Source organism: Rhopilema esculentum, chromosome 7 (genome assembly GCF_057945365.1).
Source record: "Rhopilema esculentum isolate cy_ngs chromosome 7, ASM5794536v1, whole genome shotgun sequence".
NCBI classification, from domain to species: Eukaryota; Metazoa; Cnidaria; class Scyphozoa; order Rhizostomeae; family Rhizostomatidae; genus Rhopilema; species Rhopilema esculentum.
The window spans coordinates 11,797,223-11,821,646 of record NC_142821.1 but is presented as its reverse complement, the minus strand read 5'-3'; the positions used below and the strand labels follow the sequence as shown (position 1 = coordinate 11,821,646).

At 34.3% G+C, this 24,424-nt stretch overlaps 2 protein-coding genes across 2 annotated transcripts in view; both read left to right on the top strand.

Annotated features, from left to right (window-relative positions):
* The window catches only part of LOC135683478 (uncharacterized), a 48,320-nt gene extending 23,898 nt beyond the window's left edge, over positions 1-24,422 (top strand). Inside the window, exons 12-23 of the mRNA XM_089109400.1 lie at positions 13,688-13,810; positions 14,160-14,282; positions 15,810-15,932; positions 16,469-16,591; positions 16,942-17,064; positions 18,590-18,712; positions 19,634-19,762; positions 20,714-20,836; positions 21,087-21,209; positions 21,460-21,582; positions 21,832-21,954; positions 22,370-24,422. Of these exons, the coding sequence (XP_088965526.1) occupies positions 13,688-13,810; positions 14,160-14,282; positions 15,810-15,932; positions 16,469-16,591; positions 16,942-17,064; positions 18,590-18,712; positions 19,634-19,762; positions 20,714-20,836; positions 21,087-21,209; positions 21,460-21,582; positions 21,832-21,954; positions 22,370-22,698 (1,688 nt within the window). The 3' untranslated portion in view covers positions 22,699-24,422. The remainder of the gene's footprint in view (positions 1-13,687; positions 13,811-14,159; positions 14,283-15,809; positions 15,933-16,468; positions 16,592-16,941; positions 17,065-18,589; positions 18,713-19,633; positions 19,763-20,713; positions 20,837-21,086; positions 21,210-21,459; positions 21,583-21,831; positions 21,955-22,369) is intronic.
* On the top strand, positions 861-7,692 carry LOC148959989 (uncharacterized). The gene is made up of 2 exons (XM_089109411.1): positions 861-1,169; positions 6,621-7,692. The coding sequence occupies exons 1-2, from the start codon at positions 898-900 to the stop codon at positions 6,817-6,819; spliced, it is 471 nt and encodes a 156-aa protein (XP_088965537.1). The 5' UTR covers positions 861-897; the 3' UTR covers positions 6,820-7,692.
* Positions 24,423-24,424: the final 2 nt, after the last annotated feature.

The following is a 24,424-nucleotide window of genomic DNA, read 5'->3' as shown; positions in this document are numbered from 1 at the left end:
AAAACTTTATATCTTATTGTTAAGATGTCAAAAGATGTTAGAAAAGCCACAATAGACCAATATCATAGCCAAAAAATTATGAAAAAACTGTTCAATAATGCTTCTAAAATTTTATCTTGTTTTGTTTCTAATAATTTTGCTATTTGCCACTTTGAAATGGCATATCAGAGCAAAATTCAACCTCAATTTCTTCATCAAAAAGATGTTTCATCGAGATGATAAAAAATTAAAAAAACTCTAGTTGGTTGTTACGGGTTTAGTTTTATTGTATAAGAATATTATGTAAACACCTGGCCTTGGAAATGTGGCTATATGTTTGATTGTTTCGCTGTGCAAGAATGCTTCATTCACTGTCATAATTTCTGTTGCTGTTGTAAGAAACAAGTGTGACGTGGCAGAGAATTAAATAAGCCAATAGTAGGACACCCTCAAATTAGCATTAAAAAAGTACCAATTCCAAAACCAAACATTGCTAGTAATCCCACCCCCCCCCCCCCAATTCTCTCAAATTCGCTCCAAACCTACTTTACTAGTTTTTACCTCGACGAATCTCACTGGAGGATTATTCCAGTTACCACAAAAAATGCACAATATTTCAGTAAAATATTTCATGACTTTTTTCCCGTTTAAAACTCGATACAATCTCCTCTACCTAGGATTATATTTATGAAAACACATTCTTGATAAGCAATGCTAAGGCTTTACATTAAAGAGGAAAAATTTGAGACCAGCGAGATTGGGGCATTTTCAATGAAATAGTTTCGAACCATACTTACGTATGCTGGAAATGGAAAATTTTCCTTCTTAATGGATTTATCAAACCGATAAGGAATGAGCCAGTGGCAGTCTGATTTTGCAAGTTACAAGACAGCACGCTTTCTTCAAGGCAAAAACAACATGAAGTTCTATTCCATTATCTACGTGCATCTATTTGCAATTTTGTTGCATAAAGCAAATGGAGTGTGTTATAGTTCTACTAAATATGCAACAACATCCCTACAAACACTCTCGAGGACATATTATTCGAATAACGAACTCTGTACCACTTATATTCGACCATCGAGTTCGTACCCATCCTCAAGTTACTATTTAGAGATCAAATGGACTCGTCTTAGCGTTCAAGGGAGTCTACCTAGCTGCACTGATTATGTCGAAGTTTTCCTCACAAGGTAATTATTAATCTTCTCATTTTTATGCAAATTCATATAGATCAACCTGAAATTTTGCAACTTTATTCAAACCTGTCAACTCTCGCGGTTTCTTCGAGGTAATTATCACGGTTTCGTCAAGGGACAACCGATTTCTGCCGATTTCTTTCGCCCTCCTGGTATCTCGACTATTTTTTTTGCAATTTCAAGGCATACTCCGAATTTTTCCTTGTTTCCTTCCAATTTTACGGCTTTTTAAAAATTTCTTTGGTGGAGATAAGACTGAGAGAATAAGAGCTCGAGAGAATAAGAGCTCAAATAAGAGCATCATTAGACTGAGCAACCAAGTTTTGAAAAACTCACTAAAATGCTTCCCGATTTTTTATGCCTATTATTTTATGTCCTACTACTCCCTATACTATTTAATTCCAGTCTTAAAACGGAATTAATTACTTTATGAGGTATGATATGGGCGGCGGCATAGGGGTAGAAGGTTTGTAAATTAATCTTTTTAAGGAAGATCTTGGTATCTCCCTATTCTATCCATGTTCAGGTTGGTAGATCTTTTTACTTGCATCATCTTCTTTTTTGTAATTTCTCACCCCTGACCCGATGTTCGTTCTTTACAAAGTTCTACAAGAAATATGACAATTTTTAATAACGCCCCAAAATAATGTGGCAGAAGTGTTTTGGAGTTTTATTTAGAAATAAGGAGTGTCTGGATTTATAGCAAGCTATCAGCTACTTAGTCATTTAAGACAAAATCTTATACTAATTTTTTGTTATAGTCACATTTTCTTTAGGGAGAGGGCAACATTATATTAGGGAATGATAACGAACGGACGAAATAAGCATTTTGTAGTCCAAATGGCAAGAATTAGTTGAAAGATGTAACTTGTAACTTGAGTATTTATTTTGTCCAAACAGTCTCTTGTCCAACATTCCTCATCATCTTAACATTAATTGCATTTCAAGACAGGGATTTGAAATAGCGCATGTGTGTATTATGTACTGTGTGTAGGTGCTATTATTTTCTTGCAAATATTTATGTAGTTTTAAATTATAAGCCTTCTCGAGAACTATATTTGTAGTTTTAATTTCAAGGAATTTGAACGCATGAAAATTTCTTAGTACCTTATTTTTGTGCTCAATATGGATCCAGTCTGGAAAGCATAACAGTTCTCGACGAGATCTCGCGTGTGCTGCGTGCCAATTGCCATTCACTATTCATCAGCACCGAATGATTTCCCAGGAAACTCTCATTGGTCTTTTGTACCCTGATATTGATGACTCTAAAACTGAATCGCTTGTTTTTGCCATGTAAAAATCTATTCTTACCTTTTCTCTTCATAAGCTATTCATGGCACCGCTATCCATATTATATTTATTAGTTCATAAGGATACTCTAAATCCTGTCCAGCCTCGACAATCTCAAGAAGCTCTCGTTTTTGAGCCCTAATATCTTCTTGAAGAATTTGAATTTTGCTCAAATCTGATATGGACTCAGGAGCACATGGCCCACCATCAAATACAAATCATGATGTCAGTCTTGCGCTATAAAGAACCGCTTTAGATACATACATACTTTTATTTGATGATGCAGAGAATCTGATGTGGACCTGAAAAACGACAATAAATATACGAGCTGAGGCCTAGCAATAATAGTTACAATAATATTGGCTAAAATCATTAAATATATGAATGTATAGCAGCTAAGATAGAAGTTGGTTGAGACGTCAGGCAAATTTAGAGATATATGTAACAAGCAAATTTAGACTCATGCGTTCAATAAAGCCTTCAATAATTTTATGAAGAAAGGTGTTAAAGCAGAGGGCTGGATCCCCCCCCCCTAATAATCGTCAGATTGTAGTATATTTTTTTTATAACAGGGTACTGAATGAGAAGGAATATAATGGGCAGCGCCCCCCTTCCAGTATGACTTTGGTTCCGACGGCACTCTTATGGTTATGGAATTCACAGGTGTATTTGCCACACCCTGCAGATTTACAATGATCCCTAGCTTACAACGGTATCTTATGATTTCACGCCACCCGAGAATCTTTGAACAGTCTGACTGTTAGGAAAAGTAACAAAAATAATGAAATACCGTAAATCCTCGAATTGGCCCGCCCTAGAAAAAGCCCTTCACTCAAATAAGCCCCCACCTAAGAACTAAAAATTTTCAATAAGCCCCCCTCAAATACGCCCCCGCTGCTACCGTAAATTCTCAAATCGGACCCCTCAATTTGAAGGTTTTTGCCATCTGAGGTTGCCTATGGCGTTATATTGAATTGCCACATCAAATTTATACTTTTGGTAGTAATTAATTAAAAATGCTCATTACGAAATTTCTACTAAAATAAACAAGGTCTTTTAATGATGTCTTTTTAATATCTACAATAATTTTATAAGCCCCCCTCTTGTATGAGCCTCCCACCTCGTATAAGCCGCCATCTAAAAATATCAAAAATAAATAAGCCCCAAAGTGGCTAATTCGAGGATTTACGGTAATTGCAGCCATCAACTTTAAATGCTATTAACAGATACTTAACTGGCTGAAGCCCGTTGTTCAGCAAGAGGCATGTTGAATATTTGACTATCTTGCAGACACCACTACAAGGCACAAACTGTAGAAGTTTATATCTGTAAGTAGTATACGGGGTTCGGCGTAATATGACCAAAGACGTCCAACATTAAAAACGAGGTTATAATTAGTGTGATTATACATCGTAAAATAAACCGATTGAGTGACTTACACAAGTCGATAGTATAATGTATAATTCGTAATCGCTATCAAAAAACCGTTCGTTTGAGTTCAATGCGACCACAACTCCCTGTGTAACCGCTCCGTGTATCTTCGACTATTGACTCCTTCCCCTCGACTGACCACAGGGGTCCGAAGTTATAACAAAAAGATAACAAAATCCAACAAGGCATTACACCAGTCAGACGTTTCTTGATTGGCCTATAGTTGATTGGCATATAGTTGATTGGCATATAGTTGATTGGCATATAGTTGATTGGCATATAGTTGATTGGCATATAGTTGATTGGCATATAGTTGATTGGCATATAGTTGATTGGCATATAGTTGATTGGCATATAGTTGATTGGCATATAGTTGATTGGCATATAGTTGATTTGCAAACAGGTTAAGCCGCTTTTGTATCTGTCAAATGTCTTTGAAGGCAAAAAATAGAACCGAGAGGCATCAATTTATCATTAGAAAGGTTCTCTCTTAATGATTAATAAATCTTGTATACCCTAAATATTTATAAGGTAAAAAACGTAGTTTATTGTATGAGTGAACATACCGTTTCTCAGGCTATTATTGCCAGTGACTTCAGAACAAGGGGGGAGGATGCTTGGGTTGAGGGAGCCTGGCACGAAACATCCAAGAATGCACTTTAGACCATCAACAAATCGCCTTTAATTTGGATTTCATCATTCTTTGCTGGCTAAACAGTTTTGTTTATTGCGGGCCGAAATGACGTGAATAACATACAATATAAACAGTAAATTTGTTTTTGTTAGAGGGAGGAGAACGAAGGATTCGAAGAAATTGTGGTAAATCAAGCAACAAAATTTTCGTTTCTACATCTCGTCAATAAAATGAAATGACGTCAAAATAACATTCATCAAATAGGAAAAATTGTTTAACAAAAAAATCACTTTGTTTGAACTTCCTCTTTCGGAACATTTAATTGGAATTTTCCCTTTTCTGAACTTTTCAATATTGGATGTTTTTCGAACAAAAGGAATTCAAATAACTGGGTCTGCATGCAAGGCCCAGCTAAGGTATTTTAACTTAATGAGATTGAATTACACGTAGCACATAAATAGAGAAATACTTTGTGCTTCCCAATACATGGTATTGAACAAATAAAGATTACAGGTATTGTACCAAGGAGGGCGAAGGTGAAGAATCCGGTTCGGATAATCCGATTAACCTCGTGTCATACACGTCGAGGAGTTTTTTGACTGCATCAACGAATCACAGGTATGGTCTCATGGAGTACTTTAAATTGATACTAAGATTTTTCTTGATGTTTTCCAATCCAGAAAGTGATGTCTACATAATCGTTGGAAAAGCATTGCACTGGTTCGACGAATAAGTAATAGCAATCTGAGTAATTACTTGCGAAACGTGCGAAACGTGCGAAACGTGCGAAACGTGCGAAACGTGCGAAACGTGCGAAACGAGCGAAACGAGCGAAACGTGCGAATCGAGCGAAGCGTGCGAAACGTGCGAAACGTGCGAAACGTACGAAACGTGCGAAACGTGCCAAACGTGCGAAACGTGCCTAATCTTGGTACCCTTTTTCTTATTTTAAATTTTGTCCAGCTTCAAATTTCTTTAGGATTTTTCGTTTTAAGCCTGAATATATTCTTCAATTATTCTTATGTTTTTGCAAATCTGATATGGTTTCAGGGGAACATAACTTGCTCTCGGATAGACACTGCGCTTCTTGAAAGATCGAGATATATCGATCACGTGATTCTCTTTCATGAACATCGCAAAACAGGCAACTGCTTGAGAATGCGAGAAGAGCACGCGAGTTGAAACTGAGCAATAATCTTACAATATTCTTAAAAATTTAATGATCTCGAGCCTAAATATTTTAATAAACATTATACTTATAAAAATATTGTGTACGAGCCAGAGCAATAATTCCAATGACCATCAAAAATTGAATAAACCTAATTCTTAACCTACCGTCTTTGATCAGTGTTATGATGTTTTATAGTTTAAAGTGTCTTAAACTTAGTTATATGTTGAAATTTTTTTGGGTTATTAAAAGCCATTTTAAATTTTCCTGCTGCAAGAATTGACTAGATGTTCTAACAACCAAGATGATTCCATCAGTACGATAGGCAGTGGTGGCACAAAAAATACCAACAGTCTGTCTAAGGTCACCACCAGGTATGGGGACAAGAGAAATAATAAATACCACATCTGCTCTACATTAACCACGTTTGAAACGCGTTCTATTGCTCTTATTAAACGTATCTAAGAAATCTGCAGCCATATCTTTGATCCTGTATTCGCAGGTTTCTCGCTAGAAATCTACAATGCAGACATCCCAAAGAATTACTGAATACGCAGTTCCATACAACATCAATAACAAAGCTGTAATTCAGGTCAACATGCCCCGATCCGTGGATCTGTCGCTCCCTGTTTTCTCTCCTACTTGCATTCACAACCAAGAGTGATCCTAGGCAATACTTATAAACCTTCTTTCATAATTTTACCCAGCATGTTATCTGGTTCGATTTTGAAATAATGATGTGAAAGTTCTTGTGAAGTTTTATCTAACACAAGCGACGAAACATGTTTACAAAAACAGCCTTGAAAAGACATTGGCTGCTTTTCAAAGGAGACACGGGAACAGCCTCCACCACTTTTGGAGGCCCTCGTACTCATTCCTGGTTCTAGCTTTATGATCGATGTTATTACTGATTTCGTTTCAGACTTTATAAAAGCATTGGGAGATACTGCTCTGACAACATGATTGACACAAAGCCATTCAATATGTATTCCTACGATGGATATGCAAACATTGTGTTCAGATCAGATAGCTCCATAACACGAACCGGTTTTTCATTGACATACCAGTTAAAGAGCAAGTCATCGTCACGGATGGGCGGCTCAGCAACATCAAGTTGCTAGTTAGTATAAACTTGTCTTTTTCTTTTCTTATTTTACTTCTGAAAAATATTTGAAACAGAAGGTGTTCATCTAACCAGGGCCCGCGGGGAAGAGTGTCCTTGATTGGAATGGCTTCGAGCCCCCCAAAATTTTCATAACTGTTCTTAGAACAAAGCAAAAGTAATATGATTTCACTTTTAGCAGGGATAGCCCCCCACCAAACTAAATCTTTTCAGATCTCTTCCTAATCCGTTGTATGCTCCGCAGTTCTGTATTACATAATCTGGAGTTTATGAATGGTTGTTAGCTTTTCACTAGATGCATTCCCAATTTTAAAGTAATTTTATCATTGCACATTTTGATGAAAACAGGTGTTTTTGGCTGAGGCCTTGAAAAGAGGTTTGCAGAGCCAAACATGGATTTTTTGCATCAGTGGGAACAACAGCATTTTGCTACAGAATGTTAGAAGAAAAATTCATTAATGATTTTTATTTATATCGCATTTGACAATTACTCTTCAGACAGGTCATTCAAAATGTCAAAATATCTGCAACTTCTCCAACTTAATAAAAAACGATTAATTAAGCACTCAACTTGTTTTTTAACGATTTTCACTTGTTTTATTTTCTTATTCTGTCGGACATGCATTACAGACAGTAGTTCAGACAAGCTTCCCGCAATTTAATATATATATTTATCACATATCACAGTTTAATATATAATGTGTTGTTTGTGTAATTATTTGGTACTTTCTAAGTAAGTATCAGCTATTTTCGAGGCGGCCAAAAGGCTTCAGAGACAAACAACTCTGCAAGCGAAGCGAGGGGAAATTTTTTGCAGTCATTTCAGTCATTGCAGTCAGAGTTTTTTTGCAGTCAATTTTTTGCAATCGTTTAAAACAGTTTGTCATTTTGTAGGTATACTTTTGTTCATTTGATAATCTTCATTCTTGAAATGCAACTCTTTACTTCATGAGAACCCCTAGAACTGAAAGAAAGGGTTTGGAGCACAAGCTACGCTAGACCTTGAGGCCCTGGGTCATTTTGCCTCCCTATCCTCTCTCCTCTCTCCTCTCTCTTGTTAGCCTTGAGTATGTTTAGGCAATGAAATTTATTTTTCATAGTCAAAAAATTTTGAAGTTTTTGAAGTATGCATAAAGCTTATTGAGAAGGAGACAGAAAACTTCCATTGGGGTCCAGGACTCTTCCATTGGGGTCCAGGACACATGGTGAGAAGGTTTTATAATATTTGGCCTTTCCAGAATCTCGTCGCATTGCGCCCTCTCATCGTTAGTATTGATTCAGAGTTAGAAGCACGAGGCATAGAGAGAGGTTCTCTCTCTTGAGTAGAAAATATTGCATATAATCATCATCAAATATATATATATCTTCTTAATCAAAAACATGTTTCTCCCTGTGGTACACATCTATGTCCCGCCCAAGTCACAACAAAGTTATCCCGCCATGACTGCAAATACTTGTTTTTCGCTACAAAAACCGTTTCATCACTGCACAGATTGGCTATCAATTCATGATGTTTTCTTCAGATACTTCGTATTGCAGTAAGTACGAACAGTAGAAACCTCCACAAAAGAACCTGTGATTTAAAGAACCCTGAGTCTAGAATTTAATCTTTTGAACCCCCCAAATAAGATTCCCCAAGAGCCCCAATTTGGCAAAAGCTCTCATAAACAAATAATAGTAAAAAGGTATTCAAACACCCTATTCACGCTAGCAAATCAATCCAGATTAAAGTAAATCAGGTTATCGTAAGTTGCATTTTAATTGTGCAATCCAAAAAGACAGATGCATTTGACTGGTTGAAATTTAGCACGAAAATAAAACTGGCTTAACTTTGATGGTGAGAATTCTTGAAGTGGAAACAGTGTTAATTTGTGCAAGGCTTTTCTGTATATAAGAGCCTTCTTATGAATCTAGATTAGCAGCCTGCTAGTTAAAATCCTGTTTAGGCTGCCAAGAGAAACCCAGGGTTCTCCTATGCGGGTACATACTGTAACGCATAATATTGCTGGGTGCCAGAACATTATCAGAAGACCAATGTATTTGGCATGATTTCTGTCAGTGCTGTTTTAACCCTATCCAGACTAGGGGGGGGGGGCACAAAGTGCCCCCCTAGTTGGTTTTTCTTTCATAACTTCAGGAGTTTGAAAGCAATACCCCTCAGACCTCCTGACTTTTAGTTTTAACCTATCTGACACATGTTCATATAAAAAGATAATTTTTTTATCATTAATCAGGGGGTTGTGTAGGGGCGTTTTCAAACCTAGTCAAGTAAAAAATAGTTCAATCTGCCACGGATTCGCAACAAAAGTAGATATATTAATGAAAATTAGTATCTAGGCATTAATTTGTGGTCTTTTCATGATTCTGACCAGAAAATTCAAATTCAACATCCTTTTCTATGATTTTTCTGCTGCGCATGCGCACACATTTGTTGACAGATTTATAGGTATTACATTAATAAAACTGCAAGTTTAGAATAATTTGTCTGCTAAGGCATTAAAAATGAACTCAAACATGACATTTGGTTGTATCGATCATTTAGTTATATAGAAAAAACTATAGCCAAATACAAAATATGTTGAGTTCTTTTGTTTGGAACGTTAATAATTTTGAGAAGTAACATTAAAATTGTGTCAATCTTCTTGTTTTTATTAGAAAATGCATCAAATTAGCATATCCTAATATCTTAGCCCGATGCTTTGGAATTAATGAATATTTTAAGATTTTCTAAAATTTTCTAAATTTTTGCTTCACCCGGCCACCATTATGATGACGTCATCGTGAAACCACGTGACTTGAAAATTGAACAATAATACTAAAATGTGGAGAAAAGATAAGAGTACCATCCAAACAAAGTTCATTGTCCTAGCTAGAGGAACAAAGAAATTACGGAGGGGGGGCACTTTGTGCCCCCCCTTAGTCTCCCGAAAGTTTCAAAAAGCCTAGTCTGGATAGGGTTAAACCAATGATTTGGCAAGTCCTGTGAGTTTAGCGACAAGTTATACTTAGGCAAAATCATGCTTTTCAAACTTGATCAAAAAAGGGAATTACCTACATATGTTTTTCTTTCAAGTGATTTGATGGTCCTCTGCCTGTGAACAAGGTAAAACTTGTCGGTTTCTATGAATTAAAGATTTCTGAATACATTTTCAAACTTTTTGATGGCATAAAAGGCTTATGTACCAGAGGGGCAATCAGGTTGGCCTTTCCACTGCACTGGCTGACAAGAATAGGAATGCAAGAATAATTCATTTATGAAAATAGCAGGTATATTTTTTGCACAAAAACAAATTAAGAAAATTTTTGCTCAAGTTGTTCAAAGCCTTTATGTTCTGACTCTTGTTCGCCCAAATTATTAGACTGCAAAGCAACACTTACTATCTCAAATGAAAACAAATTAATTTCATTTTTGAATTCACTTTACTATATATAGTGCTTTCTTTATAGCTACAGCGATAGTTCTGCAGCAGCCACCTTCTACTCTTCTGGTTGGCCCTACAGTTACTACGCGAGCAGCACCCCGTGTTGGAGGCGCTATTACGCCGGTAATAATCCGGTACGGGTTGCTGTGATGGACGTTTCATTATACAGAACATCGTCTATCTACTGTTACACAACTGATTCCTATTTTGAAGTGAAAGGTAAATGAATATAATACCTGTTTCAAATAGACCAGAGGTCTTGAATTTGTTGATTGCTTCTTTGGGCCATATGAAGTATGTTTTAATACACTTAACAGTTACTCTTAAAGAACAGTGCCCTATTGTCTTGACAAATCTTCAAGAAGAGAGCTGTTCTTGATTCTTTTGAAAATTTTAGGACAATTTTTCTGAGAGTTGTTACATTGATCTTGCCTTCATGATTTACAATTAAGAATTTTGTGATTAGTCTCTACATCTCCTTAAATTTTACTTAGTCTAGAAACTTTTTTTAAGAAAATTCGGTGTTATCTGCTTCAAAAACTTTGCCTAAAATAGGACGCTGGTTTAAGAACTTTTGAAATTTTTTTCATAAATTCTGAACAGGGAGAGGATAAGCAGCCTTATCTCTGAATTGAATAACTCTGCAATAACCATAGTTGATTTAGCATGATCGAAACACAATTTTATTTTACTTAGGTTTTTTTGTTATCCCATAAGTTTACCTTGGTCCGTGAACTTGATTTTCTGAATAAACTTTATTCGTGATGTCATTTATAATGGGAAATGGAGTGAGCAAACGCCACCTAAAGGGTTAAAAATGAATTTATTCGTTTCTTTTACTTTCAATTTTCCTCCAATGTTATATCCTCGGCTATGATATTTGGCCTAGGCACCAATCATCTTTAATGCAAATTTTGGTTTAATTTCCAAATTTTGAAAAACGATGCTTGATTTCATTTAAGAAATACCTTCACAAGTATTATAAAGTTTAGTTAAACCAATTTCTTGGAAGTATTGGGTGCTCAAAAAAGCTAGAGAAGTATTTTCTGATTACAAAACATGATTTTGTCGTTACAAAATGTGACATTTACAATTACTAAATGACATTTTGAATATTCTCCCGGTTTTCGTTGTTAAACACCTACTTTCCGACAGACAATTGACCTTCCCTACAATGAAGAAGAATATTTGAAACTCTCTCCTATTCAGAGTCTAATGTGAGCTTCTCTGTAGAGCAGACCTCTTAAAAGTTCAAAAGAAGAAATTGATGTCTGAAAGTATCTTTAATCTGAAAAATGATTCTTGGATCTTGAAAAGTTCCATTCTTATTATTCTATAGATCGAATAGGTCCTTTTCTTGTCCGTGGACAAGTCTGCAGATTAGTCAATTTCTTTTAAACACATTCGTAAATTGTGAAAAAAATTCACAACAAGGCTCAAAAAAGGTTTCCAATGAAGATCCAAAATGAATCTATTAGTCTTTCCTGCTTTTCTGAAATATCCTAAAAGATTTGTAGGAGAAAAGAATGTTATTGTGTAACTGATTTCTATAATTTTATTTTAGCATCATCTACTGTCTACACAACGTCATCAAGCATAACATCTTACGCAACTACTGTAAGTGGGAGGATCTGTGGAATCAAAACTCCAACGGTGTATACTGCGAAAAACAAATACGTCTATCTATTATTGAATAGGCCCCGCACTTATTCTGGATATCGTGGTGTCATTGTCGGCTACATGGCCTATGGTATGTTTACATAGCCTATTGAATTGCTTTATTTTTCCTTGAACAATCAATTTAATTGCTGCAGCCATTTCCAATTTTTTGTGAGCTGGATTCTTGTCTAAAACCAAATTTACGTTTCTTGTCAATCTTGTTTTTGAAAATTAATTTTATTTTGAGCAAATTCAACTAAAGTGCAATAACGTTATGGCAAGAATTTAATTTTGATTGGAAATTCAAACAACTTGAAGCATTTCAATGTGAGATGGAACCTCTTATAAGAATACAGGGAAAATATTTTAGAGCTCAATAGTTAAGATAAAAGGTGCATGATTGAAATTGATGAATTGAAAGAAAGTTGGTTTGCCATATATCATTCATATGAAGAAATGAAGAGAGGTCAATTGTTTTCTATTAAAAGCTTTAATGCTACTTGAATTTTCAGTGAGACGATTCGGGGGAGGGAGTAGGGTCCTGGATAATTACTGGATTTTGTGTCACACCATTAACGTGACTTGAAACTGATGTAAACGCCTTATTTCAAATCAATAAAAGACAAGAAGATAGATCAAGCAACTTTTCTGCCTCATTTTGCTACTACTCACTACCCGAATTGCTTTTTCCGAACAAAAGCAAAATCTACGAAGAACACAAAAATATTTGGAAGGGAACATAGAAAACAAGCCTTCCCTCTCATGTAAATCGGTTCCTAAACATTGTTGAAGGAGCTCAACAAATTTTTAATTTTAGATATCAATGAATGTACTACAAGAACCCATAGATGCAGTTCTAATGCCATATGCACAAATACTGTTGGTTCATACAAGTGCACATGCAAAAGCGGTTATACGGGAACAGGAACAAGTTGCGCAGGTAACATTTTCATCAGGAAGAAAATTTTGTGCCAATATAGCTAAGTGAACAAGTGCCAATATAGCCAAGGCTCGTCTGCAGTTTTCCATTTGCAAATGTTATCAACTTTCCACCAAAAATATTTCAATAACACGACCTGAAACAAAGCGTTAATTTTAGAATTATTTGAAATATTAAACTTTTACGTTCATTTGAGATGTTATCAGAGATCTAATAATGATCCAATAAGGTCCAATCTTCGGTGACATATCTACAGTTCATTCAAATTCTGAACAGAAATTTAGCAATTATGCATAATTATTCAACTAGTAATTGATGAAAAACAGACTTTTCCAAAGTAAAAAAAAATTAGACTTGTAACATCCTTAATCCTTTCAAGGAATTAAACAATAAAAGAAAACATTGATTTAATTTTTGTCTGTCTATTTATATTTGATTGGATAAAAACCTGTTTTCAACCTATTTGAAGATAGAATTCGTAAGAAGAATTGTGACTTTTATTGCTATTGAAAATTTTTAAAAAGACAACTGCATTTAAAATCAGACTATCGTGATCTTATGGTATTATTACCACCGCAAAACATCAAGCAAATTTTCTGTTGAACTTGAAAGATAATGATGAAAAATTGATATGAATTAAATATTCTGAATAAAAAAAATATAGTTTTCTTAGACAGTCCATAAATGGGTAAGTAATAGCACTTATTATTTCAAAAACATAAAGAGAATCCCCATTCTGAACACAAAATAAAAACAACATTGAAAGAGGCACTGTTGCGATTTTAAAAGGATGGTTGTGATTATGTATTTTGCAGATGACGTGCATTCGAATTTTTTACTTTTAGATCTGAATGAATGTACAAGAGGAACCCACAGATGTAGTTCCAATGCTTTATGCACCAATACTATCGGCTCATACAGATGTTACTGCAAAAGTGGATACATTGGGACGGGATTTAGTTGCTTAGGTATGGTGTTTACTATACAGAATTATTTATAAAAGCAATGAATCGAAAAAGAGCAAAAGCATTTTGATTTTGTACTGCTAATAAGACACGAAGATACGGAATAGATTCGGCCCTGCAGAAAGAATATATCCATCTAACACGCTTACAAAGAGGGCCAATTGTTTGTCATAATCTTAATATTTCGCTCTACCTTCAATTTCTATCTAGAATTATTGCTCAATATCAAGGCTATAAATGTAATGGAAACTGGGTATGAGTGATGGCTTATCGTCATAAATGGTATGTTATAGTATTTTAAGGTTTGATTCTGAATTTTCTAGATGAAAATACATTCAAATTTCAATTTCAGATGTAAATGAGTGTACCAAAGGAACACACAGATGTAGTTCTAATGCTTTATGCTCGAATACGGCTGGCTCTTATAGGTGTTTCTGCAAAAGCGGCTACACAGGAAGTGGAACCAGCTGCTCAGGTATGAAGAATCATCTCTTTAAGCCAATGAATATAAAATTATTAGAAGCTTTTCTAATTTTTACTTCTTTAAACGTATATATTTGTACGGAATAGCTATCAACATCCGGCAAGATATTTCGATATAATTGGACGGGAAAAATGTACTTTTTAATGAGAAATAATGTACTTCTTTTATGAGGATATCTAAAGAAAGCAGCAATAAAGATATTCTGATTGTGATACCCATTTTATTGTAGTATCATTTTAAGCTGAAAGCCAAAAGTTTTATTGCAATGTCATTGTAAATTAAAAAACAAATGTTTTGCTAAAATGCCCAAGGCTTGATAAATTTTTTTGACAATAACAACAGTCCTTCAATGTTGAATAACAAGGCCTATATGCAATGTATGGCCTGTCCAAACACTGTGCTTGAAAAGACAGATACACAGAAACTAGATATAGATTGACTTTTAAGGCATCTTTTGTCCTAATGAAGTTCTTTATACCTTCAAGTTTAGGCCCAAATGTCGTAATTAGCATGGAAGTTCTCTTTTCTAAGTAAAAGTGTGAACAAATTCGGCCTAACTCGGACACTTAAGTTCGAAAAGTATTGTACCACCCGCCACAAAATGGCAGCACTGCCACCAAAATTTCTCAGCTAACCGAAATTCAAATATCTATAGCAAGTTAAATAAATGTTTTAAGATAACTGTTTGGGTCGAAAATAATTGAAAATTTATCAAAGAATAGAAATGAGATTGAAAATCAAGAAAATACGCTATATAATTTCTTACTGATATCAAATAATTTTTTAAAAGTCTTGGTCGCTACTTTTTGTCCTGCGACTTGCCTAAACAGGGACACGTAGGTGTTTCAATGGCACCGAAAGAGTCCTCGTCAAAAAACGGCCGTAAAAATGTCACTTTCTGCAAGTTCAAGGCCAGTAAAGATACGATAATATTGGATCTCAGACACGTCAATGTGATGTTGCGAACGCTTTTTCAAATCATTATGTCGCATAGAAAAGAAACAGCCTCAAAAGTTTTTGATTAAATTTAGCAAGTCTTGTAAAGGATTTAAAGCTATGAGACTGGCCAACGAAGCATTTACAATTTTGATATTCTAAAAAACATATATTCTCAAAATTTAAGCATTGAATATTTCAAATGCTTTCAAGTTATAATTGATTAATTTTGAACTTTAAACTGACGTCGAATGGCTTCACAAAAGTGGTTTGAATTTCGAAGGTCATATTGCTTACAACTCCGTCGCCATTACTGTGGTGCCTCACCTTTTGAACGTAAGTGTACATAATTGACCCTGTGAAATGCTTTTAAATAGCTCCGTAGAAAGAGAAGGGCTTGTTCTCTGCAGGTATGATATATTTTTTCTTTCGCTGTTCCAAAGGGAAAATCTCTCTGTCAAGTCAAAGTATGTTTGATCAAAGTTGCTTGTTTTCAAGAAAGATATATTGCGGAAACCTTTAAGAGAGTTGTTACCAAACTTAATCACATAATATGTTAAGTGCCCCGTTCTATTATTTCAGTTTTGAATGAATGCACTCAAGGAACTCATAGATGCAGTTCTAATGCTATATGCATAAAAACGACCACATCATACAGGTGCAGTTGCAAGAGTGGATACACGGGGACGGGGATAAGTTGTGCAGGTAAGAATTTGCAAAGATGAAATTGGCGTTATAAAAGCGCGCTATATTTTTGTCTTACATCTTTACGTTTTATGAGTGTCTAATATAAAAGATACAAAAATTGAAAACAAATTTTCCCTCGAAAGCGTAAAGATATATTTTATCGATACATCGAGAGTCTTTTGTGTAGCTTCCATTCTTTCTGTTTACATAGTAAGATTAAAATTATTTAAAAAGACAACTGCATTTAAAATCAGCTTATTATGGTCTTATGGTATTATTACCACCGCAAAACATCAAGCAAATTTTTCTTTAAATTTTTTAAAGATAAGGATGAAAAAGTTATTTAAATAAAATATTCTTAAAAATAATATTGTTTACTGAGACAGTCCATAAATGGGAAAGTAATAGCACTTATTATTTCAAAAACATAAAGAGGAACCCCATTCTGAAGACAAAATAAAAACAACATTGAAAGAGGCACTGTTGCGATTTTAAAAGGATGGTTGTGACTATGTATTTTGCAGATGACGTGCATTCGAATTTTTTACTTTTAGATCTGAATGAATGTACAAGAGGAACCCACAGATGTAGTTCCAATGCTTTATGCACCAATACTATCGGCTCATACAGATGTTACTGCAAAAGTGGATACATTGGGACGGGATTTAGTTGCTTAGGTATGGTGTTTACTATACAGAATTATTTATAAAAGCAATGAATCGAAAAAGAGCAAAAGCATTTTGATTTTGTACTGCTAATAAGACACGAAGATACGGAATAGATTCGGCCCTGCAGAAAAAATAAATCCATCTAACACGCTTACAAAGAGGGCCAATTGTTTGTCATAATCTTAATATTTCGCTCTACCTTCAATTTCTATCTAGAATTATTGCTCAATGTCAAGGCTATAAATGTAATGGAAACTGGGTATGAGTGATGGCTTATCGTCATAAATGGTATGTTATAGTATTGTAAGGTTTGATTCTGAATTTTATAGATGGAAATACATTCAATTTTCTAATTTCAGATGTAAATGAGTGTACCAAAGGAACACACAGATGTAGTTCTAATGCTTTATGCTCGAATACGGCTGGCTCTTATAGGTGTTTCTGCAAAAGCGGCTACACAGGAAGTGGAACCAGCTGCTCAGGTATGAAGAATCATCTCTTTAAGCCAATGAATGTAAAATTATTAGAAGCTTTTCTAATTTTTGCTTCTTTAAGTATAGATTTGTACGGAATAGCTATCAACATCCGGCAAGATATTTCGACATAATTGGACGGGAAAAATGTACTTTCTAATGAGGAATAATGTACTTCTTTTATGAGGATATCTAAAGAAAGCAGCAATAAAGATATTCTGATTGTGATACCCATTTTATTGTAGTATCATTTTAAGCTGAAAGCCAAAAGATTTATAAAAATGTCATTGTAAATTAAAGGACAAATGTTTTGCTAAAATGCCCAAGGCTTGATAACTTTTTTTTAACAATAACAACACTCCTTCAATGTTGACAAACAAGGTCTATATGCAATGTATGGCCTGTCCAAACACTGTGCTTGAAAAGACAGATACATAGAAACTAGATATAGATTGACTTTTAAGGCATCTTTTGTCCTAATGAAGTTCTTTATATCTTCAAGTTTAGGCCCAAATGTCGTAATTAGCATGGAAGTTCTCTTTTCTATGTAAAAGTGTGAAAAAATTTGGCCTAACTCAGACACTAACGTTCGAAAAGTATTGTACCACCCGCCACAAAATGGCAGCACTGCCACCAAAATTTCTCAGCTAAGCGAAATTCAAATATCTATAGCAAGTTACATAAATGTTTTAAGATAACTGTTTGGGTCGAAAATAATTGAAAATTTATCAAAGAATAGAAATGAGATTGAAAATCAAGAAAATACGCTATATAATTTCTTACTGATATCAAATAATTTTTTAAAAGTCTTGGTCGCTACTTTTTGTCCTGCGACTTGCCTAAACAGGGACACGTAGGTGTTTCAATGACACCGAAAGAGTCCTCGTCAAAAAACGGCCGTAAAAATGTCACTTTCTGCAAGTTCAAGGCCAGTAAAGATACGATAATATTGGATCTCAGACACGTCAATGTGATGTTGCGAACGCTTTTTCAAATCATTATGTCGCATAGAAAAGAAACAGCCTCAAAAGTTTTTGATTAAATTTAGCAAGTCTTGTAAAGGATTTAAAGCTATGAGACTGGCCAACGAAGCATTTACAATTTTGATATTCTAAAAAACATATATTCTCAAAATTTAAACATTAAATATTTCAAATGCTTTCAAGTTAATTTGATTAATTTTGAACTTTAAACTGACGTCGAATGGCTTCACAAAAGTGGTTTGAATTTCGAAGGTCATATTGCTTACAACTCCGTCGCCATTACTGTGGTGCCTCACCTTTTGAACGTAAGTGTACATAATTGACCCTGTGAATTGCTTTTAAATAGCTCCGTAGAAAGAGAAGGGCTTGTTTTCTGCAAGTATGATATATGATTTCTTTCGCTGTTCCAAAGGGAAAATCTCTCTGTCAAGTGAAAGTATGTTTGATCAAAGTTGCTTGTTTTCAAGAAAGAAATATTGCGGAAACCTTTAAGAGAGTTGTTACCAAACTTAATCACATAATATGTTAAGTGCCCCATTCTATTATTTCAGTTTTGAATGAATGCACTCAAGGAACTCATAGATGCAGTTCTAATGCTATATGCATAAAAACGACCACATCATACAGGTGCAGTTGCAAGAGTGGATACACGGGGTCGGGGATAAGTTGTGCAGGTAAGAATTTGCAAAAATGAAATTTGCGTTATAAAAGCGCGCTATATTTTTGTCTTACATCTTTACGTTTTATGAATGTTTAATATAAAAGATAAAAAAATTGAAAACAAATTTTCCCTCGAAAACGTTAAAGATATATTTTATCGATACATCGAGAGTCTTTTGCTTCCATTCTTTCTGTTTGCATAGAAAGATTGCTGCAAATCAAATGTATCTTTGTCAATTTTTTAAGATGCGACAGCTCGGCTTATCAACTTTTTGAACAGAATAATGAAAGCTCCTGCCTAATTTGTAAATCAAGAAATGATAAAAATATGCAGGTATTCTTAATCAAATTAACCTAGGAAAGCAACCTTAATGGCTTTCTTCATCTTTCCAGGTACCGGAAGCAAACATTTATACCAAATGTGTTTTCTCTTTTTTTGTTAAAAAGCCCTTTTGGCGACCTATGAGAAGATTATTTTCTTAGACAGAAACATGCTAGTCTTGGTTTTGGAAGTAGTTGAATGAACAACTATATTTCACATCAGTATAAGACGGAGACAGCATCGCATTGTTAACAATGGTATTCGTTAATTGAAGACATTTTAGTGCAATAATTAGTAACACTGTCTTGCATGGACAAGATACAACTGAAGAAAGTAAAGTGTTACAACTGTTATATGATGCTTTATTGTGGCAATCGAAGGTGACAGCATGAAACTAAGTGAATGTCAGCCATTCTTTTGATCATTTAAATTCTTGCATTTGATGCCAAAGATGATATGACTCATTAGCAAAGTTGAATCTTCTTTTTTTTGAAAACTTTGAGTCAGCATGATATAAGCTATCTACTTATCGTTTCATTTTTTGTTGAAGATTCGGAAATTGATTCAGTTTGCTTAAATAATTAGTGGCAAACTTTTATAATTTTACTTATAGATGTGAATGAATGTACAAAAAGAACCCATGGTTGTAGTTCTAATGCATTATGTACAAATACGGCTGGTTCATACCGATGCACCTGCAATAGCGGGTATACGGGCAGTGGAACTACCTGCAGTATCGTCGGTAATATACATTTTATTTTGAATTTTTTAGATTACTTCATCCAAAGGTTTAACCCCCTCCGTAATTTTTTGTCCTTCTAGCTAGGACAATGAACATTGGTAGGATGATACTCTTATCTATTATCCAAAATTTAATTCTATTGGTTGATTTTTAAGTCACGTTGTTTAACGATGACGTCATCATAATGGTGGCCGGGTGGAGCAAAAATTTAGAAAATTTTACAAAATCGTAAAAAATTGATATAATAAAATAAGCAAATTTAACATATTTTCTAACAGAAAAAAGATGATTGACACAATTTGAATTTTATTTCTGAAAATTATCAACGTTCCAACACAAGCACTCAACATCATTTGCAATTGGCTATCGTTCTTTCTGTATAACTTAATGATCGATAGAGCTAAATGTCATGTTCAAGTTAATTTTTAATGCCTAAACTGCCTTGGCTCATACCATCAACTTGCAGTTTTATTAAATTAACTTTTAGAAATATGTCAACAAATATATGCGCAGCAATAAACCATAGAAAACGATGTTGAATTTTTATTTTCTGGCCAGAATCATGAAAAGGGCACAAATTAATGCCTTGATACTATTTTTCATCAATACATCCACTTTTGTTACGAATCCGTGGCATATTATACATATTTTTACTTGACGAGCTTTGAAAACGCCCCTACATAAAACCCTGATTAGCAAAAAATTTTCAATTTTTTATATGATTATGTGTCAGACAGGCTAAAACTAAAAGTCAGGAGGTCTGAGGGGTATAGCTTTGAAGCTCGTGAAGTTAGGAAAGAATAACCATTTGTGCCCCCTCCCTTGTCTGGATAGGGTTAATTGCCGTAATCAAGAATTTGGTCTCCTTTCTCTATTTTATCAAAATACTTTATATGTCTTACTGTCTTGCTTCCGAAATAAGTTTTTGATAAACTGGAGTTTTTGTTTTAGATGCTAATGAATGTTCTCAAGGGACTCATAGATGCAGTGCCAATGCTTTATGCACAAATACAGTTGGTTCATACAGGTGCACGTGCAAAAGTGGCTATAAGGGAACTGGAATTGGTTGCGAAGGTAAGAAATTTGTCCAGGGAATAACTAAGGAAAAACAATAAAAGAATTGATATTGGAATCGACAGTGGTAGTTAATATTTAGAAATGGAGTTTTGTAATTGCAATAAGATACAAAAGAGAGAAAATTCAAAGATAGCAAAGAATGATAAATAATTCGGTCGGATAAAGTAATTGAAATGTATGAGTGATAGGATACTTACATTGAAATTATTCAATTTTTGTATTGACGAGCTGAAACTTTAACATTTAGATGCTGATGAATGTTCTCAAGGAACTCATAGATGCAGTGCCAATGCTTTATGCACAAATACAGTTGGTTCATACAGGTGCACATGCAAAAGTGGCTATAAGGGAACTGGAATTAGTTGCGAAGGTAAGAAATTTGTCCAGGGAATAACTAAGAAGAAACAATGAAAGAAATGATATTGGAATCGACAGTGGTAGTTAATATTTAGAAATGGAGTTTTGTAATTGCAATAAGATACAAAAGAGAGAAAATTCATAGATAGCAAAGAATGATAAATAATTCGGTCGGATTAAGTAATTGAAATGTATGAGTGATAGGATACTTACATTGAAATTATTCAATTTTTGTATTGACGAGCTGAAACTTTAACATTTAGATGCTGATGAATGTTCTCAAGGGACCCATAGATGCAGTGCCAATGCTTTATGCACAAATACAGTTGGTTCATACAGGTGCACATGCAAAAGTGGCTATAAGGGAACTGGAATTAGTTGCGAAGGTAAGAAATTTGTCCAGGGAATAACTAAGAAAAACAATGAAAGAATTGATATTGGAATCGACAGTGGTAGTTAATATTTAGAAATGGAGTTTTGTAATTGCAATAAGATACAAAAGAGAGAAAATTCATAGATAGCAAAGAATGATAAATAATTCGGTCGGATTAAGTAGTTAAAATGTATAAGTGATAGGATACTTACATTGAAATTATTCAATTTTTGTATTGACGAGCTGAAACTTTAACATTTAGATGCTGATGAATGTTCTCAAGGGACCCATGGATGCAGTGCCAATGCTTTATGCACAAATACAATCGGCTCATACCGGTGCACGTGCAAAAGTGGCTATAAGGGGACTGGAATTAATTGTGAAGGTAAGAAATTTCACAAAGGAATTACTAAGTTTACAAGTATCGATAGCTGTAGTAAAAATTTGGAAATTTGGTTTTGTAACTGCAGTATTCTAAAATAGAGAGAAGATTTAGTGATATTGTCGGGTAATTCCACTAAAATGGGCTGATTTAAAAGTGCTTGAAGTGGAGGGGTGATTGGCTAGTTATATGAAAATTATTCACACTCTTCAGTGAAATATTGATTTCTTTCTTCTACATATAATTCAAGGTTTTCTTTCAAATATACATCCTATAATTAATTTGCTCAACCCTTCTGTTATACTTTTTCTTCCTTAATCATATCATGCTTGTCTTTGTCAGTCTTCTTAAATGGTAACGTGGGTATGATTATATATAAAATAAATAAAGCACTTATGCTAATAACAATATTCTTTAGCAGCGGATGATGTTACCTCATCTAAGACTGTTGCGTCGAAAGATTCTTCTTCTTCGACTGACCTTGGAAAAGCAATTGGTGGATCGATGGCAGGTTTAGTTCTCGTCCTTGGTATTATTGCTGAGCTAGTTCATTTACGTCGTAAAGGGTCCCGTAATTCTGAGCAGAGCCAGGCTTCTCCGAGAACGCAGGGAGATGAGCCTGGAGCACGTTACAACGCAGCCAGCAATAATCATGATGATGGCCAGGTGGAAATACAGTCAGACCCGTCTAATAGTGTCAAATACAAAACAAAATGTGACAGTCCTGCTCGTCAACAAAAAGTGTAAACGTCTTGATCATCAGGAGTACGTATAGACATAGCGCAATATCGTAGAAATATTTTTACCGTTGTTTAATGATGCCTAGAAGCTGTTCAAGGATGCTCAATTGTCAACTAGCTATCAGATGTATCATTAGTATAAAACTGATAAAGCAGCGTTCACATCTTACACATGCAATTCACTTAATCTATAAAAGGGTTTTCATCTTCTCAAAATTATATATCGTGTCGCAATAAGTATTGAATCAAAATATTTGCCGTTCATGATGGAGAAAAGCTCTACAATTATAGGCGGTATAGAAAATGTGAAATTCAATTTGTGATATTTTTATCAATTAGTGCCCTTGAAAATAGCAGGTGCTAGCTTTCTTGTTTTTACCTTATTCTTCAAAAGAGCACTAGAGTTTGACGTCATCAAAATTAAGTTGCCCCTTAGACACCTGACCAAATTTTAGATAGCACAATCTTAGAGAGAAGTACAAATCAAAAGGCATCATACAATAGTCAACCAACAAAGTGAGAATTCATAAATATTTTAGCATTGGTACTGTCGATTGTCTGGCCTTACAGACCTTCTCCTTTCGAATCTAAACTGCAGAATCATAAATTCCTTCTACTGACCCCATCAATTGACATGACAGATTTACGGCCCTGAAAAGGATTCGTCTTTCCAAGTATTTAAAATTGAAATTCCTCAATAACTAGACTAATGAACATATTTTTTCACTTTTTGAACATTCCACTTAAAGTTTTGCTGGGAAATGCTGCAAATGTTTATCATAAGCATTTTATACCTTTGTAAATGTACAGGGTATACACAGAACAATCAGGGTCATCAAATCCAAAATGTACCGAAAAAAATATAGATTCAAACGAGATTCAATTTTGATTTTTAAAGGCCTTATGAAGACATCGTTACTAAAATTTATTATCGTTTTTTACAAAATTTGACCACATAAGCAGAAAGAGAGAATCAGCTAGATCCATGACTGATTATTAGAAATATGGCCACATGAGTGTAGTCCCTGGTTTCAATCTCTTGAACGAACTTAAAACTTCAAATCATCCATTGAATCATCTCACTTTTAATTTGGTGAAATAAATATTCTGAAAATAGATTCCTAAGAAATTATCATTATTATCAGTGTATCACTCTATTGAAAATTGTGTGCATTATTTTGTATCTAATCATATCTAGCAACAGCAATCAGGTCTCTGTTTTAAAGTAGCAATTAATAATTCCTGAATGTTGAATGTAATCTAATTGTCCTTATATGAGACAACTTTTAAATATCACGCTTGTATACTGCAAACTATTTTTATCAAGTTATTGGTTATATTCATTTGATATTTAGATCTTGAATAGTAATTTCCAATTCATAAAAATGAGGACTGACAATTCTACAAATAAACTTGACATCTTTATGTTGCAATCGTTTTCTTACCTTGCTAAAAAAATCTTTATACAGCTATTTCAATGTTCAACTTTACGTTCACTTCCTTAAGTATTTTCAATTGACTACCACGGTTGTATTTACATATCAATAACCTCTTAGACTGTAAGCTAAACAACAGGGAAAAGTTCTTTCTGTTTAGTTGCATGTGTATTGCTATTTAGAATGAATACTTTAACACTTCTATTTGCATATCATGCTCTGTTTAAGATTTTTTTCATAAATGTAACCTTATAAATCAAAAATGGCAATATATGTGGGTTTCAGTAAGAAAAAGAA